Source organism: Canis lupus, chromosome 35, assembly GCF_048164855.1.
Source record: "Canis lupus baileyi chromosome 35, mCanLup2.hap1, whole genome shotgun sequence".
In the NCBI taxonomy this organism is placed as follows: Eukaryota; Metazoa; Chordata; class Mammalia; order Carnivora; family Canidae; genus Canis; species Canis lupus.
The window spans coordinates 27,367,733-27,393,893 of record NC_132872.1 but is presented as its reverse complement, the minus strand read 5'-3'; the positions used below and the strand labels follow the sequence as shown (position 1 = coordinate 27,393,893).

Below are 26,161 nucleotides of genomic sequence, written 5' to 3'. Positions count from 1 at the left end.
AGAGGCTGTCTTTGCCTGTTGTATAGAATGTCTGTTCCCTGGCCTGAATGTGACATGTTTTTTGTTTGTTTTTTAAGATTTATTTATTTATTTATTCATTTTAGAGGGAGAATGAGAGAGAGAGCAGGAGACAAGAAGAGGAAGAGGGGGAGAGAATCCCAAGCAGACACCATGCTGAGTGTGAGCCCAATGTGGGGTTAGATCTCATGACCATGATACCGTGCCCTGAGCCAAAACCAAGAGTCAGAGACTTAACCGAATGAGCCACTCAGGTGCATCTGAATGTGACATGTTTTAACCAGGTGTACTCTGATCTGTTTGTGAAATAAGACCTATCAGCATTGCCACTGGGATGGAAACTGCAATACTCCCAGGTGGGGAGACAGTGTGAGCAGGGGTTTGGTCAGGTCTTCTGCTGGAGGGAACCTGCCATGCTGGGACTGAGGCAGGCATGACTGGGAGGGGCAGTTCTTCAGATTGTGGGGGAGTGTTGCTTAGTGTAAGCAAGTTAGGTGGGAAGTGTCATTGCTGGGCTGGTGACTATATGCTTATGTAGAGAGTAGGGGAGGCTAATGGCATGGGCCAGTCTCTCTGTTCCTTGAGACGTCTCTCAGTGGACCTGTATCTCTGGGATGCTATCTGAAAAGAGTGAATAACGTACTCACTCTGGGCCCCAGGTGCACTTCAGATCACCATTTCTGTGCCCTTTGTCCGTGGAGTATTTGTCTGCCTTTTCTTCAAGAGCAGTACAACGTGCTCCAGGCTGGATCCCAGTCAACTCACTGACCTTTAAAACTCCAGGCTGTGGGATGCCTGGGTGGCTCAGTGGTTGAGCGCCTGCCTTCCGCCCAGGGTGTGACCCCAGAGTTCTAGGTTCAAGTCCTACATCAGGCTCCCTGCATGGAGCCTGCTTCTCCCTCTGCCTGGGTCTCTGCCTCTCTCTCTGAGTTACTTGTGAATAAATAAATAAAACCTTTCAAAACAAAAGAAAACAGAAAACTCCAGGCTGTAAGCCCTGCGAGTCCCCAGAACTTAGGAAATTTGGTCCTTCTCATTTTGCAAGCCAGTTGTTACGGGGATTCATTTTCCCTGCATGTTCACCTGATGTGTGTTTCTTACCCTTCGCTGCAACCACAGCTTCCTCCCCACCACAGCGGCTTTCTCTCCCAAATTGCTTCCACACTTCCTTCTTTCTTGGATGTGGCTTCTTTTCTGCCTTTAGTTGTGGAGTTCGTTCTGCCAGTCATGAAGTCTATTTCTGGGTTATTTAGGATGATTTGATATTTATCTACTTGTATTCATGGATCAGGGTGAGTCTACTAACCTGCTCCACCCCCATCTTCCAGCCTAGTTAACTTGTTTTATTATTCAACTTTTCCACTTAATATATCATGGATATTTTTCTAAGTCATTTAGTGTTCTTTTCAAAATGAGTCTTAATGATTAAGTGGCATTCTTTCATTTTACTATTTCACAGTTATTTTTTAAGCCTTATGATAAAATCCTAGAAGTGGAATTGCTAGTCCTTACCTTCTTAGGATTCTTAAATACATTACCAAGTTTTTCATGATTGGTACCCATCATGCCAATATATATATATATATTTTTTAGGAAGTCCTTACTTTTTTTTTAGGAAGACCCTAATTTTTTGGAGTTATTTTATATTAGTTGTTACTCTTATTAGCAACATGCAGTTGTGTGACAGTTATTCTTTCCTGTGCGTGTCTTTGTGTTTTAGTTATTGGAGGATTCTTTGTTTTGCCAAGCACTTTTACAGATTTTTGCATATAAGTTTGGAAACAGAGGTAACAGAGTAGGGCTGAACACTCTAAACAAAGAAATTAATTAAATTAATTAATTCAAATTTTCAAAGAAGGAAATTTGAAAGTGTGACTGTAGATTGCAGTTAGATTTTGTTTATTATAAAATCCAGGAGTCTTTATTTTTTAAAAGTGGCTATTTAACAATTACTGTTTGATAATTGACATGTATATTTTGTCTTCTATCGGGAGCTATCATATACCTTCTATTTATATGTTGGTTTATGATTTTTTTCTTTTCACTCCCTTATGACTCCTTTTCCTGGATTTTTTTTCTTGTACTTTAGTATATTTCTATTTTCTCAGACAAATATGTTCCTTGATTATTTTCTATTGACTTATAAACTGTTGCATTTACTTTAGATTATTACCCTAAATATTAACTATCTTTAGTATATGTTAGATCCTAAAGGATTTGAAAATAAATGTTAGAGATTATATCAACTTTGTTTTTATTTGTTTGTTTTTTGACATTATAGTAACTTTGAATGTAAGCTTTTAATTGTGGAAATCATATATACTTAAGTAATTGTAGCACCTAGTTTAGTTCTATGTACTTTTGATTTTTATCTACTTAGGAAATATGCAGTGTTTTGCTTGAGTTTATGAATTATATATTTTCACAAAGAAAATATAAAATGAGCAAACACAGATGTGTATATTTAAATGTGTTTTAAGAGTGTAACTATATATAATATTTCAGAAATATTTACTGATAATACTCTAATGTTTTTCTCTTTCTTAAAAATATTGGATTAATCAGAAATATACATGATAATTAACATCCAATTATTTTTGTCTTTTACAAAGCACCTAAGTACAGAAGTACCTGCCTTCATTAGGTCCATATAATATATTTCAGAGCTGAAAGATTTATGTTCCCTACATGACCTTAAAATTCTATGTGATGCATCATAAGTTTTATTACTATGCTAACAGCAATTTTAGTTTATTGTTCTGTAGAATATAATATGTAATATTCAGGGATAGTTTTTTCCTTAAGTTTGCAAGGTGAATGGTTATTAAACATGGTTATTTAGTTAGTTTCAAATAATAATTGACTTTTTAAAATTTTTCCTAAGAAAAGATTAATGGAACTTTTTCTAAAGTTTGTTTGAAATAACAGGGTAAGTTTATTACACTGTCTGGCTTATTGCACAGTAATGATTGTGTCAGATCCTATATAAAAGCATGAAGTTCTTTTAAATAGTTTTACAGAAAGAATATAATACATCTAAACTGTACATCATTAATAATTTGGGAAATTAAAATAAGGGGAAAATTCTCAACTTGACGCAGCAGTGTAAAACTTTCCTTCTAGTTACCACTAATTTGTTATTCTAAAATAATTTTTTAATAACTTAAAACCAGTCCCACAGAGTTATTAGAAAAGAATAGTGCCTGTGCTTTCATACTTTTCCCACTGTATATGTACTTATATGCTATGTTTAAGAATCATTGAATATAAATATGCAAAATTAATGATGTAATCTATTATAATTTATTCAAGTCAGACATTCATATATGGCAGATGTAATTTATATCTTTAAGTCAATTAATTAGTGGAAAGAAATATGTTTAAGGCCATTGGAATGGCTGATGATTATTAAACATAGTTTTGTATGTATGAGTTTGATGTCAAGTTTTGACCTACCAGGAACCATTCCCATGGAAATGTAGTCCTGGGTAGAGTCAGATTTTTAATTGAATTGTGGAGATCTAATGTATTTTGACAAAACAAGTCAAAATCGGTATTTTTATGAAGTGTTAAACAACATATGGACTAGAACATAAACTAAGAAGATATGTACAGAATCATCTTCTTACTTTGGAATAATCTCTACAAATATATTTTGCACATTACATGTCTATAATAAGAAAGCACTTTTCTCCAGATTTCTTCATGAAGATTGTGCTTCTGCCCACATTGGCATTACACCAAACCTTTTCTTGTCATAGCTGCAATAACTTCTCTGTTAACAAATCCAGTAGATATTGGGCTCTCTTTATTGTCCTGGACCTTTCAGCAGCGTTTGATATGCTTAAATACTTTCTCTTTCACTAGTCATTTTCTTCTTTAATGTGTATAGAATACCACTCTCTTGGAAGTTTCTTCTACCAAGTTGCATTAACATGTACAATTTGAATATTCATTTATTTCATACTTTATGTTTGTAAAAACTACCAATTTATAATTTAACATACTTAAATACTATACCTTTTACTTAAAGTAGGAAGTTAATCAGAATCAGGGCTCTAAGACTTTATTAGTAATTAGAGCAATGATAGATGATCTGACTGTTTCAGTAAGTAATCCTTTTTATATAACAGTCTTTCTCTATTGAAGAATACCTTCCAAGCAGCCTCAGTATTATTTCACCTGCTGAGTTCATTCTCTCTTCTTTTGTAGACATATATCCCTGATACCATTTCTTCATCCTAACTTAAAATCTCGTTCACTAGCATAATTCTGGCTGTGTCATCTGATGTTTGCAGGCTTCAGTTAAGTCATCTGATATTTTTATGTTCAGCTAAGTCATTATGAAAGCTCTAAAATAAGATGACTAGTTTAGGAGATTGCTCAAAGTGTATATATTTCTGAACAATGTGTGATATTTAGAATCCTGATTTAAGAAGTAATCTCCCATTAGTGGAAGCATTCAGAATTGGTTTAGAATTAAAGCCTTCTAATATTCATGTGTGTATTCAACAAATACATAGAACCTACTGTGATCCTGGTGTTGTATCCCCCTGGTACTAAGGATAGAGTGATGAATAAAACAAAGTGCCTCCCCTGATGGATATTACAAGCTACTTAAATTTATTTTAGTTCAAAGACTACAGGGACCGATAGGTCTTTTCAGATACTTGTGGTATTGACACTTCTGTTTTCTTTGTAAACTCAAGAAATCAACTCCCACCTTTAAGTCAGTATCCTCATCCATAAACCAGGATTTTCTATATTTACAAAGTTCTCTAGAAACAAGCAAGGTATTCATGTATTATTGAACATAAGACAGAGTAATTAAGATGAATATTTACCATATCTTTATTGTAGAAATCCTACTAATAGCATCTTCATTGTTCAAAGGAAAAAATCTCAACTTTTTATACCAGTTAAGGCTTTCAGACATTCAGAAGATAGACTGTAAGAATTTTTAATCTTCATATGAAAATTTTTTATGGGAAGAATCATTTCTTCTTAATGGAAATTATCCTTTTTCCTATAATATTTTGATCCTGTTAATAGGACAAATGCACCAAAAGTAATAAATTTATTTATAAAACTTACTTAGTCTCAGCAGTTGTCTTCTAGACATGCCATTGAGTTCGTACTTTTTTTTATTAAATATCTTTGTAGCGCTAATAAAAAAGTTTTATGTTTGCCCAAAGTGAAATAGAAATGTATCTGCACATGATACATTTTGTTTCTTGTTTTATTCTCTGAAAGTAGTTATCATTTAAATGCAGAGCCTTCACTTTTCTGCTGCAAAAACAGATTTATGTTATTAACTACATGCCTAGCAGCAGTATTCAGGGCACTAATTTTCTAAGTTTATGTCAGTATATTGACTCAAAGTGAATATTTAAGTGGTTTTGAGGAAAATATCACATTAGAATAAGAAGGCCCCTTTAACAAGCTTTTCTTTGATTGAGAATTTTAGATGCTTATGATTTAAAAATTAAGCCACTACAACGTTACATAATGAGATGCCTATGTGCATTCAGAAACTTTAGTTTATTTGGATTACCTAAGGTAAGAAGTAGAATGCTTGGAACAAATCAAATATGTGCCATTTTACCAAATGAAAGCTTTTCTTCATTCTCAGTTCTTCTATTTTTATCATTCTTAGAATGATGCTGAAGGTTCTCTTCCCTTGTATCCCTTTCTCATTTAAATTTAGTTCAATCCTGAGAGATAATTAGTTACAGCCACATACTACAAAACACTTGGTAACAAGGCATACATGAAAGAATTATAGGTTTATCATTATTTTATTCTTGTTTCTTTTTTTTTTACTTTAATCTATCTTTAGATTATTTTTCTTTTACCTTTGGAAGAAGTCTGAATAATAAGCTATCTCATTGCTTTATTAATTAATCAATTAATTAATGATAGCTAACTTTAAGGCCTTTGCTTTTTTGACTCTATATCTTTGAAATGATCTTTTTTTTAATAAATTTATTTTTTATTGGTGTTCAATTTACCAACATACAAAATAACACCCAAGCTCATCCCGTCAAGTGCCCCCCTCAGTGCCCGTCACCCATTCACCCCCACCCCCTGCCCTCCTCCCCTTCCACCACCTCTAGTTCGTTTCCCAGAGTTAGGAGTCTTTATGTTCTGTCTCCCTTTCTGATATTTCCCACACATTTCTTCTCCCTTCCCTTCTATTCCCTTTCACTATTATTTATATTCCCCAAATGAATGAGAACATATAATGTTTGTCCTTCTCTGATTGACTTACTTCACTCAGCATAATACCCTCCAGTTCCATCCACGTTGAAGCAAATGGTGGGTATTTGTCGTTTCTAATGGCTGAGGAATATTCCATTGTATACATAAACCACATTTTCTTTATCCATTCATCTTTCGATGGACACCGAGGCTCCTTCCACAGTTTGGCTATTGTGGACATTGCTGCTATAAACATAGGGGTGCAGGTGTCCCGGCGTTTCATTGCATCTGTATCTTTGGGGTAAATCCCCAACAGTGCAACTGCTGGGTCGTAGGGCAGGTCTATTTTTGACTTGTTGAGGAACCTCCACACAGTTTTCCAGAGTGGCTGCACCAGTTCACATTCCCACCAAGAGTGTAAGAGGGTTCCCTTTTCTCCGCATCCTCTCCAACATTTGTGGTTTCCTGCCTTGTTAATTTTCCCCATTCTCACTGGTGTGAAGCGGTATCTCATTGTGGTTTTGATTTGTATTTCCCTGATGGAAAGTGATGAAGAGCATTTTCTCATGTGCATGTTGGCCATGTCTATGTCTTCCTCTGTGAGATTTTTCTTCATGTCTTTTGCCCATTTCATGATTGGATTGTTTGTTTCTTTGGTGTTGAGTTTAATAAGTTCTTTATAGATCTTGGAAACTAGCCCTTTATCTGATACGTCATTTGCAAATATCTTCTCCATTCTGTAGGTTGTCTTTTAGTTTTGTTGACTGTATCCCTTGCTGTGCAAAAGCTTCCTATCTTGATGAAGTCCCAATAGTTCATTTTTGCTTTTGTTTCTTTTGCCTTCCTGGATGTATCTTGCAAGAAGTTACTGTGGCCGAGTTCAAAAAGGGTGTTGCCTGTGTTCTCCTCTAGGATTTTGATGGAATCTTGTCTCACATTTAGATATTTCATCCATTTTGAGTTTATCTTTGTGTATGGTGAAAGAGAGTGGTCTAGTTTCATTCTTCTGCATGTGGATGTCCAATTTTCCCAGCACCATTTATTGAAGAGACTGTCTTTCTTCCAATAGATAGTCTTTCCTCCTTTATCGAATATTAGTTGACCATAAAGTTCAGGGTCCACTTCTGGGTTCTCTATTCTGTTCCATTGATCTATGTGTCTGTTTTTGTGCCAGTACCACACTGTCTTGATGACCACAGCTTTGTAGTACAACCTGAAATCTGGCATTGTGATGCCCCCAGTTATGGTTTTCTTTTTTAAAATTCCCCCGGCTATTCGGGGTCTTTTCTGATTCCACACAAATCTAAAAATAATTTGTTTTAACTCTCTGAAGGAAGTCCATGGTATTTTGATAGGGATTGCATTAAATGTGTAAATTGCCCTGGGTAACATTGACATTTTCACAATATTAATTCTGCCAATCCATGAGCATGGAATATTTTTCCATCTCTTTGTGTCTTCCTCAATTTCTTTCAGAAGTGTTCTATAGTTTTGAGGGTATAGATCCTTTACCTCTTTGGTTAGGTTTATTCTTAGATATCTTATACTTTTGGGTGCAATTGTAAATGGGATTGACTCCTTAATTTCTCTTCAGTCTCATTGTTAGTGTATAGAAATGCCATTGATTTCTGGGCGTTGATTTTGTATCCTGCCACACTACCGAATTGCTGTATGAGTTCTAGCAATCTTGGGGTGGAGGCTTTTGGGTTTTCTATGTAGAGTATCATGTCATCGGCGAAGAGGGAGAGTTTGACTTCTTCTTTGCCAATTTGAATGCCTTTAATGTCTTTTTGTTGTCTGATTGCTGAGGCTAGGACTTCCAGTACTATGTTGAATAGCAGTGGTGAGAGTGGACATCCCTGTCTTGTTCCTGATCTTAGGGGAAAGGCTCCCAGTGCTTCCCCATTGAGAATGATATTTGCTGTGGGCTTTTCATAGATGGCTTTTAAGATGTTGAGGAATGTTCCCACTATCCCTACACTCTGAAGAGTTTTGATCAGGAATGGATGCTCTATTTTGTCAAATGCTTTCTCTGCATCTCTTGAGAGGAGCATATGGTTCTTGTTTGTTCTCTTGCTGATATGATGAATCACATTGATTGTTTTACGAGTGTTGAACCAGCTTTGCATCCCGGGGATAAATCCCACTTGGTCAAGGTGAATAATCTTCTTAATGTATTGTTGTATCCTATTGGTTAGTATCTTGTTGAGAATTTTTATCCATGTTCATCAGGGATATTGGTCTGTAATTCTCCTTTTTGGTGGGGTCTTTGTCTGGTTTTGGAATTAAGGTGATGCTGGCCTCATGGAACGAATTTGGAAGTACTCCATCTCTTTCTATCTTTCCAAACAGCTTTAGTAGGATAGGTATGGTTTCTTCTTTAAACGTTTGATAGAATTCCCCCTGGGAAGCCATCTGGCCCTGGACTTTTGTGTCTTGGGAGGTTTTTGATGACTGCTTCAATTTCCTCCCTGGTTATTGGCCTGTTCAGGTTTTCTATTTCTTCCTGTTCCAGTTTTGGTAGTTTGTGGCTTTCCAGGAATGCATCCATTTCTTCTAGATTGCCTAGTTGATTGGCGTATAGCTGTTCATAATATGTTTTTAAAATCGTTTGTATTTCCTTGGTGTTGGCAGTGATCTCTCCTTTCTCATAAAATCATTTTATTGATTTTAGTGGGGGGATCTCTCCATTTCCTGGATCTGAATGCCTGTGTCCCTTCCCAGATTAGGAAAGTTTTCAGCTATGATTTGCTCAAATACATATTCTGGCCCTCTGTCCCTTTCGGCGCCCTCGGGAACCCCAATTAAACATAAGTTTTTCTTCCTCAGGCCGTCGTTTATTTCCCTTAATCTGTCTTCATGGTCTTTTAATTGTCTGTCTCTTTTTTCCTCAGTTTCCCTCTTTGCCATCAACTTGTCTTCTATGTCACTCACTTGTTCTTCCACCTCGTTAACCCTTGTTGTTAGGACTTCTAATTTGGATTGCATCTCATTCAACTGATTTTTAATTTCAGCCTGATTGGATCTAAATTCTGTAGTCATGAAGTCTCTTGAGCCTTTTATGCTGTTTTCTAGAGCCACCAGTAGCATGTAATAGTGCTTCTGAATTGGCTTTCTGACATTGAATTGTAATCCAGATTTTGTAACTCTGTGGGAGAGAGGACTGTTTCTGATTCTTTCTTTTGAGGTGAGGTTTTCCTTCTAGTCATTTTGATCAGTGCCGAGTGGCCAAAAACAAGTTGTATTGGGAAAAGGAGAAAAAGAGAAAGAAAGAAAAGAGAAAAAAAAGAAAAAAAGGAAAAAAGAGAAGAAAAAGAGAAAGAAAAAGAGAGGGGAAAAAAAAGGGTGGGGCAAGCAATCAGAAATCAAAAAGAAAAAAAGAAAAAACCACGGGGAGTATCTTCTGATTCTGTGTACTTTAAGTCCCTTGACTTCCCCTGGAACATGTCTGTCTAGCTAGTCTTCTGGGGGAGGGGCCTGTTGTGCTGATTCTCAGCTGTTAGCAGTTGGGGGAGCTGCTCTGCCCCTGCCTGGTGCAGGGCTCAGTGGGGGTTGTTTACCCCGTGAGGCCCCAGGAGGAACAACCCCAGTGGTGGGGCAGCTCTGGAGCCCTGCATTCAGCTCCCAGAGTAGCTCCGGAGCTCTGTCTGCAGGGCCTGGAGGCTCCAGTGCGGTGCCGCTGATCTCAGCTCGGGGCAGGAGCGTCCTTGCTGTCCTGGGCCCTCCCGGCCTCTGCCTGTCCGGGGGGAGGCCGGATCCTGGGCTTTGTCCTGGTGCCCTGTGCTCGGGGACCTGCGCTGTTGGATTCGCGCTCCCGCCCCGCAGCCCCTCCGCAGAGCCTCTTCCTCCGCCTGAGCCCCCCCTCCCCCAGCTGCTCCCGCCCCGCAGCCCCCTCCGCGGAGCCTCTTCCTCCACCCGAGCCCCCTCGAGCTGCTCCCGCCCCACAGCCACCTCCGCGGAGCCGCCCCCGAGCCCCCCCCAGCTGCTCCCGCCCCGCAGCCCCTCCGCGGAGCCGCCCCCGCAGCCTCCTCCGCGGAGCCGCCCCCGAGCCCCCCCCAGCTGCTCTGTGCCCCGCAGCCCCCTCCGCGGAGCCGCCCCCCAGCTCCCCTCAAGCTGCTCCCCCCCGCAGCCCCCTCCGCGGAGCCGCCCCCGAGCCCCCCCGAGCTGCTCCCCCCCGCAGCCCCCTCGGCGGAGCCGCCCCCGAGCCCCCCGAGCTGCTCCCGCCCCGCAGGCCCCTCCGCGGAGCCGCCCCCGAGCCCCCCGAGCTGCTCCCCCCCGCAGCCCCCTCCGCGCAGCCGCCCCCGAGCCCCCCCGAGCTGCTCCGGGTACCCCGTGCGCACTGCAGCCCTTAGGGAGCTCGGCGCACTCCCCCGGGGCGCAGGTGCCTGTTAGTGTCCCCTGAGCCCACAGGATCCTGCTCCACCTCCCTGAGCCCCTTTCCCCCGGGAAGGTCGGTGCAGCTCCTGCGTCTCCGGGATGGGGCTCTCCTGTCCTGGGGACCCTCGCCCCGGCCTCAGCCCGGCTCCTCCCGGGGCCCCTCCTCCTTGGAGGCCTTTTGTGTCTTTATTTCTTTGTCCCCGTCTTCCTACCTTGATAGAAGCGCGACCTCTTCTCCCTGTAGCGTTCCAGCTGGTCTCTCTTTAAATCTCAGGCTGAATTCGTAGATTTTCAGGATAAGTTGAAGGTTATCTAGGTAATTTGGTGGGGACAGGTGATTTGGGGACCCTCCTCTTCCGCCATCTTGCCCCTCCTCCTGAAATGATCTTTTGTTATTTTCTATTTTTTGTATATCTTCTCTTTATATATTTATTAAAACCACATTTTAAAGAAATAAAACAAGAAAAAATATTTTTCACCATGTTTATTTCCCATTTAGTTTATAGCTGTGATCTATTATAAATGGAGACAAAAATAAATTTAAGACTTAGTAATTTTTAATATTAGAATATCTAGTGGTATTGTAGTATGTGATTTTTTTTTCAAGGCAGAGAGAGAAGGGAAGGGAGAAAAACAGTTTCACATGCATATAAATCAGTACTTACTCATTTAGGAAACACAGGCTAAAGGTGAAACCCCCAATTTTTTTTATAGCTATCTCATTCTTCAATGTTATTAGAGTGCTTACTTCCCTAGTCCCTACTGTCAGCATATTTAACTTTGGTTTTTACTGATTTTTTCTTTTTTCCATAAAGCAGACCAGCCCTGAAGCTGTCTAGCGTCCTAAGTTATCTAGGATATGACCCCCCCCCCCCCCGCTCCTTTTTCAGTCTGGAGATTAAAGATGAGCATGTTAGTATGAGGTAATTCTGTTTTTTTCCTATAAGTTTTCTTGAACTGTGGTTTTTGAGTAAGTAATCAGAATTTATTACTGCTATTTGAAATTACAATTCACTTACCAACAGCCCTTTCTATGCTGAGAAAGACTTTTTATTTAAAATTTTTAACATTTATTTTTGCAATAAATGTTTATATTCCTGATGAATTCCAAAGATTTTCAGAGAGAAGAAAGTATAAATTCGAAAGATTTACATCTGCAGTTTAGAAGTTTGGGTCAATTTACCAGCAAATTGTCTGAATATTCTTGCCTAGAAAGGCTATTTGATTGCCTTATTTTGTTCTCCGAAAAAAGAAAGAAATCTGATTCACAATGACTGCTGGTTGCATTAAGAATTAATTTCCCTGTTCTAATTTTCTATGCCCAAAAGGAATCCAGCTTTTTGGCCTAGTTTATTTAGCTTGCTATGGTAACAAAAATTCTCGTTGTGTGGGTGGAGACAAGTTTTTAGAGAACCTAAGGCATAAATGGATTAAGTACTGCTCATAGCTCTTTAGATTTCCTGTCACTTCTAAGAAGCATTCACTTTAAACTAGCTGCCTAAGACATCCATCAGTGGAGAAATATTCTTAGGTGCCATAAAGCATTCAGTCATATACACAAACTTTTGGTAACTTTAATTCTGTACCACGTGTTTCCAAGGTGTAAAAGTTCCTTTAAAACAAACACACGCATAGCATTCTGTAGTGTAAAATATTTAGATGTACACAATACTTGTAACTGGAGAAATTGTACAATGAAATAATCAAAACTATCTTTAGTTCTGCAATTGAAATTAAGTTGGTCAAGCCTAATACCTGGGTGGGTCAGTCAGTTAAGTGTCTGCCTTCGGCTCAGGTCATGATCCCTAGGTCCCGGGATTGACCCCATGTGGGCTCCCTGTCAGTCCCTTGGCTCAGGTGATGATCCCTGGGTCCTGATATTATGCCGCACATGGGGCTCCCTGCTCAGTCAGGAACCTGCTTCTCCCTCTGCACCTCCCCACCACTTGCATGCATCCAGGAGTTCATAGGCTCCTTCTCTCATATAAATAAATAAAATCTTAAAAAAAATAGAAATTAAGTTGGTCAGTTCTATCAGCTACTTGCTTTTATTTATTTATTTTTTAAGATTTTATTTGTTTATTCATGAGAGACACAGAGAGAGAGAGAGGCAGAGACACAGGCAGTCAGAGAAGCAGGCTCCATGCAGTGAGCCCGATGTGGGGCTCGATCTCAGGTCTCCAGGATCACACCCTGGGCTGAAGGTGGCGCTAAACCGCTGAGCCACCCAGGCTGCCCAGCCACTTGCTTTTATATAATAGGAACTGACCTCAAAATATCCTAACGCCTTGCTTAATTTTTTTCATATTATATATATGACTTAAAATACTAATATTATAAAACAACTCACAAATAATGTAGAAAAGAGCCCAGTAGAGCAAAACTAGTTGTATGTGTATTAAAAGGTAAACTGAGGCATACTAAAATTTCTAAGAGTGCATTTGAATAAGCATCAATTTGAATCAGAGTTAAACCCATAGGGGTTAGGGGTCACTCTCCACAAACAGGAGCTAGGGAAACGGCTTTTAAAGAGCAGATGTGCAAGCAAAGCAAGGAAATTATTTGATTGTAGCTTAAGTGGGTGTCTTATTTGGGAAAGCCTGGTTGGGCTTCTTGTGATTGATTGTACATAGGTTTTGTTTTTTTTTTTAAAGTTGGAGCATTTATAGGAATTTACCATAGTTTAGGTTTCAGTTTGCTTAAGTAGTCTTGCAAAGGCATTAAAGCTGCCTCAATCTAATGCCATCTTTGTTTAATTATTGTAATACATACAGAGTATCTTACACCCGTATCTGCTCTTACTGCCTGGATGAATAGAACAGAGAGAGTTTGTTATACGGTCATTTTATGAATCTTTTTTTTTAGACCAAGGAGTAGATATATGAATTAATATGGGATGCATAGAGAAAAACTTGGCCACATAAAGTGTCTGGCTCAGGGAAAGCTTTTGGTTAGGCAAGAATCGGTTGTCTTCTGAGGGGTTGTCAGAAAGACCGTCTCATGACCCCATAAGCTATTTGTTCTAAGAAGGTTAATGTTGGATATGTTATGGGAAGGTCCACGTGGCCCCTGGAGGAAACAAGAACTAGACTTGGAAAAACAAAGTTTACTCTATTCACAGGACTCAATAAAGAAGTAACCCTGTGCCAGTCAGGGCCACAGAGGAGGTGACAAGTTTTGGTCAAGTCACAGAAGTCAGGGAAGGGAAAGCCTGAGCTAGAGCCTTTATTGGGTTTTCTGTGGGAGAGACAAGGAAGGGGCAGAGTAAAGAGTTGGGAATGAGCTAGTTGGAGTCACTCCTACAGCCTTTAGACTACAGAGGTGGTCTTTTAGATCTTATACCAATTTTGATTTTATATTCTTGTTTTAAGTAGCCAGATCCAAATTTAAAAATCTAATTTCAGTGACTTTCAGTGTTTTTGGATATGACAAAATAAATCTAAATGTTGATCTGTTTTAACTATTTGGGTATCCAAATCTAATTCTGATTTCTCTTTTAAAAATTAAAGAGAGAAGAAACACTACATAGACCATTGAATATCACAAATTTAACCCAGAAAATGATGCACCATTTTGTTAGAATCTTTATGCAATATCTTGGAGAAGAACCACATTTCTCATTCTCTGTGTATATTTTGTCATTTCCTCATCCCTTGGTTCAAATGACCCTTGTTCAGTGAATGTATGTTATATTTTTCCCATTCCTGACCCTTCCTTCTTTATAAATACTTTTCTGCCAAACCCAACATATTTTTAAATAAACATATGAAATGATTTCAGATTTTTTTTTATCACAAGAGGCCATTTTTGACATTTTAATTAAATCTCATTTTGGGAGAATTGATTGTAATGAGCATGGTTACTACTTTTTATTAGTATGAAGAGGTATAGTGTGACAATGTTAAAATGTAATTATTCAAACAGAATTTATTGAGAATATAGCTCTGTACTTCAATATGGGAGAGTAGAGGATGCAGTTAGATCATAATTATATACATTTCCTGAGAAATAAGATCAGTTCTGATTAGAAAATTCTCTAAAATCGTAAAAAAAAAAAAAAGGAAAATTTTCTAAAAACAGAATAATCCTTAGCTGAGTACCTCAGAGGCTCTCTAATCGGTTAAATCCTTAGAATTTTGGATACTGATTTTGGTAGTTCATAGACTTTATTATTTGCATCTTGTTTCACTGCTTATATTCTAAATGGTTAATTTGCCTTTAAAATGAGCTATGGGCAACCGGGTGGCTCAGCTGTTTAGCGCCGCCTTCGGTCCAGGTCGTGATCCTGGGGACCCGGGATCAAGTCCCATGTTGGGCTCCCTGTGAGGAGCCTGCTTCTCCCTCTGCCTGTGTTTCTGCCTCTCTCTCTGTGTTTCTCATGAATAAATAAATAAAATCTTATATTTATAATGAGCTATGATAGTGCTGGTATGCCTTAAATTCAGTGTAAGAGTCAGATAAGACCCGTGATCACTAAGATGGAAAACATTGAGATGGGTAATTGCATGCATCTTCATGAGATTATTGGATAACTACTGTGTTTATCAGCGGTGTTTTGCAAGATTATACCCACAATTCCAAGGGAACTTAGTATTTCTCCTGGAAAATATGCTCTGAATTTCAAGTTAGCAACTTATAAACAAAATTTTTAGATGCAGATTGTTTTTAAGGTTGCTTGACAACATAAATTTATAGAAATATACAGTAGATATTGGAAGTGGTTGATGTCATAACTGTCCTGTAAACTGAAGAAAGTAGCCATTCTATTTGAAACCGCTAATTGATGGGATCCCTGGGTGGCGCAGCGGTTTGGCGCCTGCCTTTGGCCCAGGGCGCGATCCTGGAGACCCGGGATCGAATCCCACATCGGGCTCCCTGCATGGAGCCTGCTTCTCCCTCTGCCTGTGTCTCTGCCTCTCTCTCTCTCTCTGTGTGACTATCATAAATAAATAAAATCTTTAAAAAAAAAAAAAAAAAAGAAACCGCTAATTGAAATTCAACCAGTCTTGATTAAGTGACTCTCTACAGCCAATTAAAGTAAGAAACTGCAAACGGGATGTGTTAAATAATCTTATTATAAATCACTGAAGTATGGTATTAGGAAATAAAATACTTAATCACTATAGAAAACAGTTTATTATTTCCATTTTACTTTGGTAAAAATGAGAAACTATGATGACTAACATGTTTTCCCAAAAAGGCTATAAATTGACCAGAATGTTTTTTCAAATCTGTTGAAAATTATCACTATTACTATGCAAATAATATACAATTACACTTTGAAATTATAATTTGGAATTACCCGTATTAGATGTGTAAATACTGACAATGCCAATTTCTTTCGATACTTAAAGATTTTTATTAAAATTTAAAAAAAAAAGGATAAGCAGAATTTTTCAATGCAAATAAATGGAATGCTCAATGTCAACATGTAGAAGTGAAGATAATCAAATGATGAAGCTCAGGATAAAAGCTAAAAGCTTAAAATGCTTATAGAGTGCTTTATTTTTTTTAAGATTTTATTTATTTATTCATGAGAGACACAGAGAGAGACACCCAGGCAGAGGGAGAAGTAGGCTCGCTGCGGGGAACCCGACATGGGACTCGATTCTAGGACCTGGGATCACGACCTGAGTCAAAGGCAGACGCTCAACCACTGAGCCACCCAGGTGTCCCTAGAGCGCTTTAAAATGCTTATTTTTGTCCTTTTTTTTTTCTGTCCTGTTACCTATGTGCTTCCCGTGCCCATTCATACTGTTCCTAAGATATATCTCTATACTCCTGACTAAGGGTATTTGAACTGTTTCTTCTTGGCAAGGTTCATTCACTCTCTCACTGCCACGACATTGCTTAAATGTCACCACCTTAGTAAGGCTTTTTCTGGGCACCCTATTTAAAATCGCAACCCTCTTTTCCATCTCCCTGCCTTAATTTTTCCCATTGTATTTTCTACCATATTTTTCAGTTTACTCATTTACAATTTTTATTGTCTCTCCTCACTCTAAGCTTCACAAAAGCAGGGTTCAGCCAGTCACTGCTGTATTCCCAGAGTCTAGAATAGTGCCTCATGAATATTTCTTGAATAAGTCTGTGGCCTTATTTATGTCTGTTTTCTGTCAGACATGTAAATATTTAATTGAATACTGCTAAATATATCTCAATTTGTGGCAAATTGGATATGAAGGCAGGTTGGTAACCACAGTGTATTTGTCATCAGTCTGTTTATTTTGATCATATAATGGATGTTATTTTATATTCTTACAGTGTACCAAGAACTATTCACATTGCTTTGCATCTATTAAGTAACTTATGCCTTGTAACAACCATAGGAAACATGTACTATTATTAGCACCATTTTACAGTTTAGGAAACAAGAGGTGAAATTAAGTAGCTCTTGATCTAATATGTAGGAAAGCAAGCTTCATACCAGGATAGTTGGTATGTCCAGAACCTATACTTTTAGCCAGAGGTCCATGGTTAAAAAGTTAAAATCCTGCTGCATTGGTGCTTTGCATTGCTTCATTTGTATCCTTTCTATTTATATTTCTTTGCTAAAATAGAAAATTTTGGAAGTAATCATATCTCTTTAAACCACTGTTGTTTTACAATCATTTAATTTTTTTTTTCTTCTTGCAGTGGGATGCTATCACTGAAATGGATGAACACAATAGGCCCATTCACACGTACCAGGTCTGCAATGTAATGGAACCAAACCAAAACAACTGGCTTCGAACAAACTGGATCTCCCGTGATGCAGCACAGAAAATTTATGTGGAAATGAAGTTTACATTGAGGGATTGTAACAGCATTCCCTGGGTTTTGGGAACTTGCAAAGAAACATTTAATCTGTATTATGTGGAATCAGATGAGTCCCATGGAATCAAATTCAAGCCAAGCCAATATACAAAGATTGACACAATTGCTGCTGATGAAAGCTTTACCCAGATGGATTTGGGTGATCGTATCCTGAAACTTAACACAGAAATTCGTGAGGTGGGGCCTATAGAAAGGAAAGGATTTTATCTGGCTTTCCAAGACATTGGGGCATGCATTGCTCTGGTCTCAGTTCGTGTTTTCTACAAAAAGTGCCCCTTCACTGTTCGTAACTTGGCTATGTTTCCTGACACCATCCCAAGGGTTGATTCTTCTTCTTTGGTTGAAGTAAGGGGCTCTTGTGTGAAGAGTGCAGAAGAGCGTGATACTCCTAAACTCTATTGTGGAGCTGATGGAGATTGGCTGGTTCCTCTTGGAAGGTGTATCTGCAGTACAGGATATGAAGAAATCGATGGTTCTTGTCACGGTAAGAAAGATGCACTCAAATAACTTATCATGCATTTAAATGATGTTTTAAAGAGGCAAATTTGTTTTACATTCATTTTCAAGTAATACATTTTCAGATGAAATTACTGGCAGAATTGATTGTGGAAGAAATTATTAACTATAAGATAGTTTCTTATTATTTTTTTCTCCTAGGAAGTGTGTATAAACATGTAAAATAAATTCTATACCATGACAAGCGATTCTTCCATATTGACTTAATAAAGTAGTTAAGCCATATGAATGGCTGTATTCACCTAGTTTTTATAAAGTAAAGCAAAATTAATAACAGCAACAAAAAACAAAAGGGATTCAAAATGGACGTTTGCTCAACTTTCATGTTTGATAACTTAGAATGTGGCATTTAAAGATAGTTTGAAAATAATTCTCCTTCATGTTGAATTGTAGTAATTGAATAGTTCCTAGGTAAGATAAAGTTATATTTAAATAAGTGAGGAATTCACATATATGTTTCAAAAACATACAGGATAATTTATGCAGGTGTTATATGTTTGGTGATTGAATACTGACTATGTCAGAGCTTAATTTATCTTTTGCTACTATTTTTAAGACTTCTTTATTTGAGGGAGAGAGTGCACACGTGTGCCCACACCCACACACACCCACACATGCATGTGTGCACGCCCTGGCAGGGAAGGGCAAAGTGAGAGGGGAAACAGTTAGGAGCCTGAGCTAACGACCTGACCTGATGGGAAACTAAGTAAGAGTAGATCAGAAAACTAAGGGTAGATCTCTTCACAGACTGTGCCACCCAGGCACCCCTATCTTTTGCTACTATTTAATACAATTTCTCACCACGTAACAAATTACCTTTTAGTTGTTGTAATAGTAGTATTTGTGTAAGATTTTTTAGGAAATATTAATACAACACAATGCTAACTAAGTTTAGAACCATCTCTTTCACAATGATATGATAACAATATAATTTTTAAGATGGAAGATTTTTTCTTTATATGATGCATTTTGTGAAAGCTTATTAATCTAATAAATTTATACATTTAAAAATTTTACATAGAGATAATATACATCAATTGTGTTTGGATTGGGACTTGTAATCAAAACACAAATATAGAAATAAAATTATGGCTTGATAAATAGTAACAATACAGATATTTCATACTTAATGGTAGTTGATTTATAAGTTTGTTTTCTGTAGCACCATGTTGAATTTATTTACTTCTTTGTTAGTGATATATTCATGTTCTTTAAAAAAGATGAGAATAAACAAGGAAAAACATACTTGTATACATATAAGGGTCATGGAAAATATATGTGAATTTTTTAAGGTCTTATCTATTTATAAACACTTGTGCTCTTGAATGTTGAAGATTTCACTAGAGTTTCCAATGATGATTGTGTTTGTTTAAAAATATTAATATCTTATATGTGGTATAGTTTTTATAAAGCATGAACCAGCTTTTCTCCCCTGATTTTTAAAAGATGTTTCCCTGAAGCTTATCAATAGATTGAATTCTAAATTTTTATTCACCCTTGACAAGGATTTAGGATGGAATAGTCAGAAATTATTCTTTGAGGGGGTTTTATAGGATGTATCTACACATTGGAAAATAAACTGAAGAAAAATTAATATATGTGAATAATCAGTGGAATTAAGAGGATAATAAAAGTTAAGGATAAAACATTACACATACTTAACCGTGTAGTTTTAACATGGTTTAATTTTAACATGGTTTAATTTAATTTACATAGAAGCTGGGCATTCATTGGTAAAAATAATAAAGATTTTTAAAATATGCAAAGAATAATTCTCAGGACTTGTATGATTAGCTTTTATTAACTATTTGTATTTTTATGGTATTAATCATGGAATAAGAAGTAGTGACAGTTATTGATGGCTATATTTTTTCTTAATTAGTATGTTTACTCTGTGAATTGCATTCTTATTTATATGCCTTAAAATTCTTGTATTTGTTAGGTAAGGATGATTTTGGACAAACGGTAATCATTATCAGCTTATGTAGAGCTACTGGTAGACTCATCTATTTTATGGCTTGTTATCTTTATTTTAATTTATTTGATTCTAGAAATAGAGAGTGGAGGTAATACAAATGTTCATCATCTCCTTGTAGTGGATAGCAGAAATTGGAAGAATCAAGCTTGAATTCTAAATCTATGGCTTATTAGCTTTGAAAGCATAGTTTCCTTATCCATAAATAATGTAGTGGTACTAGTCAACTCATGATAAAGTATATGGAGAACTAATAAAAACACGTGAATCTGCTTAGATCCAATTGAATACAATAAATTACTGTTTACAAACACAGGGGAAGCCAGAGTGAATGTTAAGACACCTCATTTTTAGACAGGTATTTTATACTACCACCGGTCTCCATTTCAGAGTACTTACTTAAGTGTCTGCTTTTGACATTTTGTATTATTCCTTTATTTCCTTTGATAATATTTTTTATCAGATTCTATCACCATCCATCAACAACTTATTTCATAACCAAATCTCTGAATTACATGTAACCTAAATGGCCAATTGATTGGAACTTATATGAATAAAATCATATGTCAGATAGCATATGGTCACATATATAATGTGAGATATGTGTGTGTATATGTGTGTGTGTATATATAATATGTATATATTATATATATATAATTGAAGAAGAAAAAACAGTGTCTTTCTATCATTTCTTTTGGTCTGTTTTGTTAGAACATTTCATTTAGTTGAGCTCTTAACATTTTTGAGTACCTATTAATCTGTTAATCACCTTCGTAGGTTGTAGAGATAAATATAAATGAATCTTATGTTTTATTTATCTGTTGTTATTGAGATAAAATAACCCAAACTTACTAGCTTAAAACCACACCAATTTATGATTTCTCAGGGCTCAACTGGGCAGTTCTTTTGCTTTAGGGTACGCAAAGGTCACTAATGCAGCTGAATTCAGCCGTGAGGCTGGAATGTCAGAATGACCTCTCATCTTCCAGAGTTTATTTCTATGTGGTGTCTCATCATTTAAGAATCTGGTCTAAGATTTTTTTTTCCCTATTTCATTTTTTTAACCCTTTATTTTTTTTATTATTTTTTTAAATAATAAATTTATTTTTTATTGGTGTTAGGTCTAAGATTTTTTTATAGTGCAGTGGCTGCCTTAGGAGGGAGTTTTCCACATGGCCAGGTAGAGTGAGTATATGAGGGGGTACTATACAAGGGGGTGAATTCCTGGAAATATGTTTAGGGGGAGCTGCCAGTGTGACAGTATGCCACAGTCCACTCTGGATTTTCATGATTCAAGTCCCTCTTTCAGGCACAAAACCCCACATCTTCCCAAACATTTATTCCGTTATGCACGGTGTTGACGTCCAGAAGAGTACCATTTAAAATTAGCTCAGGATGTAAATGAAACCTCATAGCTCAAGTTCCTCTTGACCTGGAAAACTAAGAACTAAACAGGTAAGTTATAGTTCCTCACACACACCATACACATGGGATATAGACAGGGTAATTGCAAAAGATTCTCCCCTTCCTAAGGGCTGGGAACACAGCAGTGCCTGGTCCATTGTGAGTCTGAAATCCAGCTGGATGTTGTCAGGGTCTCTTATAGTAAGGCAGGGAGTGTGCTTTGCATCCCACATCTACTACCTTGGATTGGATCTCTGTGGTTATTGGGTGGGTGCTCTGAGTTGTCCCATTTCTTTCTTCCTTCCTTCCCTCCATCTTCCCCCTCCTCTTTCTCTTTCTTTCTTCTTTCTTTCTTTTTCTTTTTCTTTTTCTTTTTCTTTTTCTTTTTCTTTTTCTTTTTCTTTTTCTTTTTCTTTTTCTTTTCTTTTCTTCTCCTTCCTTTCTTTCTTTCTTTCTTTCTTTCTTTCTTTCTTTCTTTCTTTCTTTCTTTCTTTCTTCTTTCTTTCTTTCTTTCTTTCTTTCTTTCTTTCTTTCTTTTTTTCTTTCTTTCTTTTTTTCTTTCTTTCTTTCTTTCTTTCTTTCTTTCTTTCTTTCTTTCTTTCTTTCTTTCTTTCTTTCTTTCTTTCTTTCTTTCTTTCTGTTTTCAGCCTCCTTATTTATAAAATTATATATATGTCTGTTTCACCAGGGCTGTCAGATAAAGGAGGAGTATTTTAAAAACATATATGTAATTCAGGGTAAAAAATTTATTGATATGAGTCATCATAAGGCATTGAGAGAACCAAGCTCTACTTGTACTTACAGGCAGACACTATTGATATACCTACCGAGTGCTCTGTAGTGCTTTGTTTCTTCTCCTTTCTGTGAAATAGTAAAGTTTTCTTCAGAAAAGATTGCAGTAGATCAGATCTAGTTGCTTTAGATCTGAAAAGCCATAAGAATTATCTTACCTGCGGCACCTCGGTGGCTCAGTTGATGAGCATCTGTCTTCAGCTCAGGTCATGATCGCAGGGGTTCTGGGATTGAGCCCCCATGTGCTCCCTGCTCAGCGGGGAGCCTGCTTCTCCCTCTCCCTCCCCCTGCTTGTGCTCTCTCACTTGCTTTCTCTTTCTCTCTCAAGTAAATATATAAAATAGTTTTAAAAATATCTTTCTCCCTCATTTTATAAATCAGGATGCTGAATTACTGAGAACAGAATTTTATTCCCTGAGGCCATTCAGTAATTGATACCAGACCAAGAACTAAAGCCTCAATATTTCTCAGTCTGGTCTTTGTGTTTTCCTTCCCTATTTCTATCCCCTCCTCTGTTTCTCCATTTTTTCATTCTTCCTGTTTCTCATTCATTTCCTTATCTCACTGCCTATCCACTAGTTCCAAGGAGCACTATGTTCTTCATCAAATGAATTCATCATTCATTTTGTTCTTGCTTATTCTTTGGAATCTGATATGAACACAATTTACAACAGTATCTACATATCTGTTCTGAAATTCCAACTAACTGGGAATGATGGAAAAATATATGGACTGTTCTGAACTTTGATGTAAGATATGATGATAGAAAATATTATGATGAGGTTTTAAGGATTTTGATAATTTACTTGAATGGATTTGAGAACTCTTGATTTGCTATATAACAACACAATAAACACAATATACAATAAATTCTAGTGAAATAGAATTAAACTATATTTACCCATACTATCAATGTTATGAATATTTATTTGTACTTATTTGTTGTGTATTTGTTTGCATTTAAATAATTTATCATTATATTTTATCCTAAAAGTTGTACTACTGGATGTTTGAACATGTGATTCATTTCTCTATAAGATTGTTAAGGCATATCTAGATACAAATTCTAGAAGCATATAAGGGGGAAGTTCTCTTGTTCTTGCTATCAATCAGGTTTAGACATAAATATTACATTAAGCAGATATGCTAAAATTTAAAACCAAACAATAGTTTAGGTTATTCTGTTATATACCGTAAAGAATATTTTATTCTTGGCTCAAATCTCAACTTATTTTTCATAACTATTTTAATTTTATCTTATAGGTTTATGATTAAAACTATCATACTTAGGCATATTGATGTTACAGGTTTTATTTTTTTAATTGTCTTAATGTATTCCACAAAGGGTTTGAATTAAAAAATAATGTTAATTCATAAAGCATTGATTTACATCAAATAGTCTTTCACTGAATATATCTAAGAATATTTTCACACTATGGAAGAAGTAATTGGAAACAACATGAAAAATTGAATGCAATTTTAGTTCATTTGTGAGTTTTGAAGTGACATGAATTTCTAATAAATTCCTCTTGGATATTAATTTAGAATAAATCTCATTAAGACAGTGGCACTTATACTTAGAGATGATAGAGTTTGGGTTTTTAAACCTGCTGGGAATATATACACACATATACATACATACTGCAGGGATATATCCCTTAAGTCTATAAGGATCACATGACATAATTTTACAAAATAACAATTGACTATGGAAATAAAAGTTCTGAAACACGGAGGAATTTTTAAAACCCTTCCTCTGGGATGCCCAGGTGGCTCAGTGGTTGAGCATCTGCCTTTGGCTCAGGGGTGATCCCGGGGTCCTGGGATTGAGTCCCACGTGGGGCTCCCTGCATGGAGGCTGCTTCTCCCTCTGTCTGTGTCTCTGCCTCTCTCTCTCTCTGTCTCTCATGAATAAATAAATAAAATCTTTAAAAAAATAAAACCTTTTCTAGGTAGATGCTTTTATTTATTTTTCTCTAGTGTTGCTTTAAAATTCAAGAGGCATGGATGGTGGCAGTTCTCGGACGATTGCATTACTGTTCACAGAAGTGAATGGGACACACAGGGCCTTTCGGGACACAGCTATTGATCTGAGCTCCTGAAGGGCGTTGTTATTAAGGCTGCATGGTTCTATCCTCTGCCGCAGTTCAGAAACATTTATGCTCTGTGTTTATGATCTCCTGTCCAATCATGTTATCAGAGAGGACTGTGGAAGCAGAGAGCATAAAGAAATTTTGAGACACCAAGATTTGCCAGCATTAAATAAGGGAGTTTGAGGATATGATGGAAAGCTAAAAGGTGAGATTGGGATCAGAATAAAAGGGCATACTTAATGGCCCAAATAGTATTTTCCCTTTCTAAAGGTTCTCAAAACTAAATATAAACTCTTACAATATAACCTTCAATTCCAAATAAAGCCGTTTTTTTCATGAAGCAATTCCCGACTTTCATGTAGCTTGAGGAGAATATGAAATCAAGAGGCTCCAAGGAGTCTAAAAATAGAAGGTATTATTTCCAAGAAAGACAGAGTAAAGTTAAATAATTATATTTTGTCCTTTGTCACAGTTTTAAAAATAGGTTAAAAATAAGCTGGGTTGAAATGATCATTTTTAGTATATTATTTTAACCAAATTTTAACTTCGATTCTAGTACCTTATTTTACTGTATGCTGACTTCAATGCTAAACTCATATTTCTATAGAGGCTGTCCATAATTTTTAAAAAATCCTTTCTTAACACAAATATTTCAAAAATATGATAAAATTGTTTAGCATCTCTCTTCACTTTTCAAATATGGCATGCCATGCCACTCACTGAAATTGCTACCAGTCTTGAAATTTAGTTCTACCTTTTTATTTTTTTTTTCCAGAAAAAGGATCTTATTTATTTATTCATGAGAGACACAGAGAGAGGCAGAGACATAGGCAGAGGGAGAAGCAGGCTTGCCATGGGCAGTCCAATGTGGGACTCGATTCCAGGACCCCGGGATCATGCCCTGAGCTGAAGGCAGATGCTCAATCACTGGGCCACCTAGGTGCCCCAGTTCTACCTTTTAAAGAAACAAAATTAAGAGGTTTATAAAGTCAACACTTAGATACATCAAGATATATTAAGTTTGTATGCTTGCTATTTTTTGTTACTATTTCCTGTTACCTGGGTTCAGTATTCTATTTGCTAAAGTTTATTTTTTGATAGATCTTTTGGCAAGGTACTGTAAGTATTTAAGTTCTATTTAGTGGCTATCTAAATATATCTTTATTTTAACCTCCTTTTTCAAAGATTGTTTACTTGGGTACAGAATACTAGGTGCTATTATTTTTCCTCAACGTTCTGAAAATACTATTTCCCTGTCCATGACAATCTGTGGAAACTATAGTTGCTAATGTTCTTCTGAGGAATTCTCATTACTTGAGAGATTATAGGTTCCATATGTTGGTCTTCAGTTACATTATGATGTAACTGGTGTGCATTTATTTTTTCCTGCTTTTCATTTTTTTTAAATTAAGAAAGTGTGTGTATTATATTTTTCTTTACTTCTTCTAGATTACCTATTAGATATTTATTAGAGACTTTCCATAGTATCCTCTTTGTCTCTGATTTTTAAAAATATTTCACCTTAGCACTAATTTCTAGGTTATAAATTTTCACTTTGACTACACCTAGTTAAATTTACCTCATCTGTTATTTTTATCTTCATTAGTTTTTTCTATTCATTTTTTTCATTTCTTGATTTGTTTAAAGATTTTATTTATTTATTCTTGAAAGACACAGGGAGAGAGAGAGAGAGAGAAAGAGAGAGGCAGAGACACAGGCAGAGGGAGAAGCAGACTCCATGCAGGGAGCCCAACGTGGGACTCCATCCCGGGTCTCCAGGATCAGGCCCTGGGCTGAAGGTGGCGCTAAACCGCTGAGCCACCTGGGCTGCCCTGGATTGTTTTTGTTTTTGTTTTAATTTATACCTGGTGTGTTTCATAATTTTTCTCTTTTATAAATGTTATTTTATTCTTTATGAATCTTAATCACACTAAAATAATTTTGAAACCAATTCGGTCTAAATTTATAT

At 36.8% G+C, this 26,161-nt stretch overlaps 1 protein-coding gene across 23 annotated transcripts in view; it reads left to right on the top strand.

The window, feature by feature from the left end:
* The window catches only part of EPHA6 (EPH receptor A6), an 872,277-nt gene that overhangs the window by 178,149 nt on the left and 667,967 nt on the right, over nt 1-26,161 (top strand). For all 23 annotated transcript variants that reach the window (XR_012024450.1, XR_012024449.1, XR_012024448.1 and 20 more), the window contains one exon: nt 17,233-17,896. Coding sequence is in view for 20 of the 23 variants with exons in the window: in XM_072812315.1 (XP_072668416.1) it covers nt 17,233-17,896 (664 nt within the window). In the remaining 3 variants the exon portion in view is untranslated. The remainder of the gene's footprint in view (nt 1-17,232; nt 17,897-26,161) is intronic.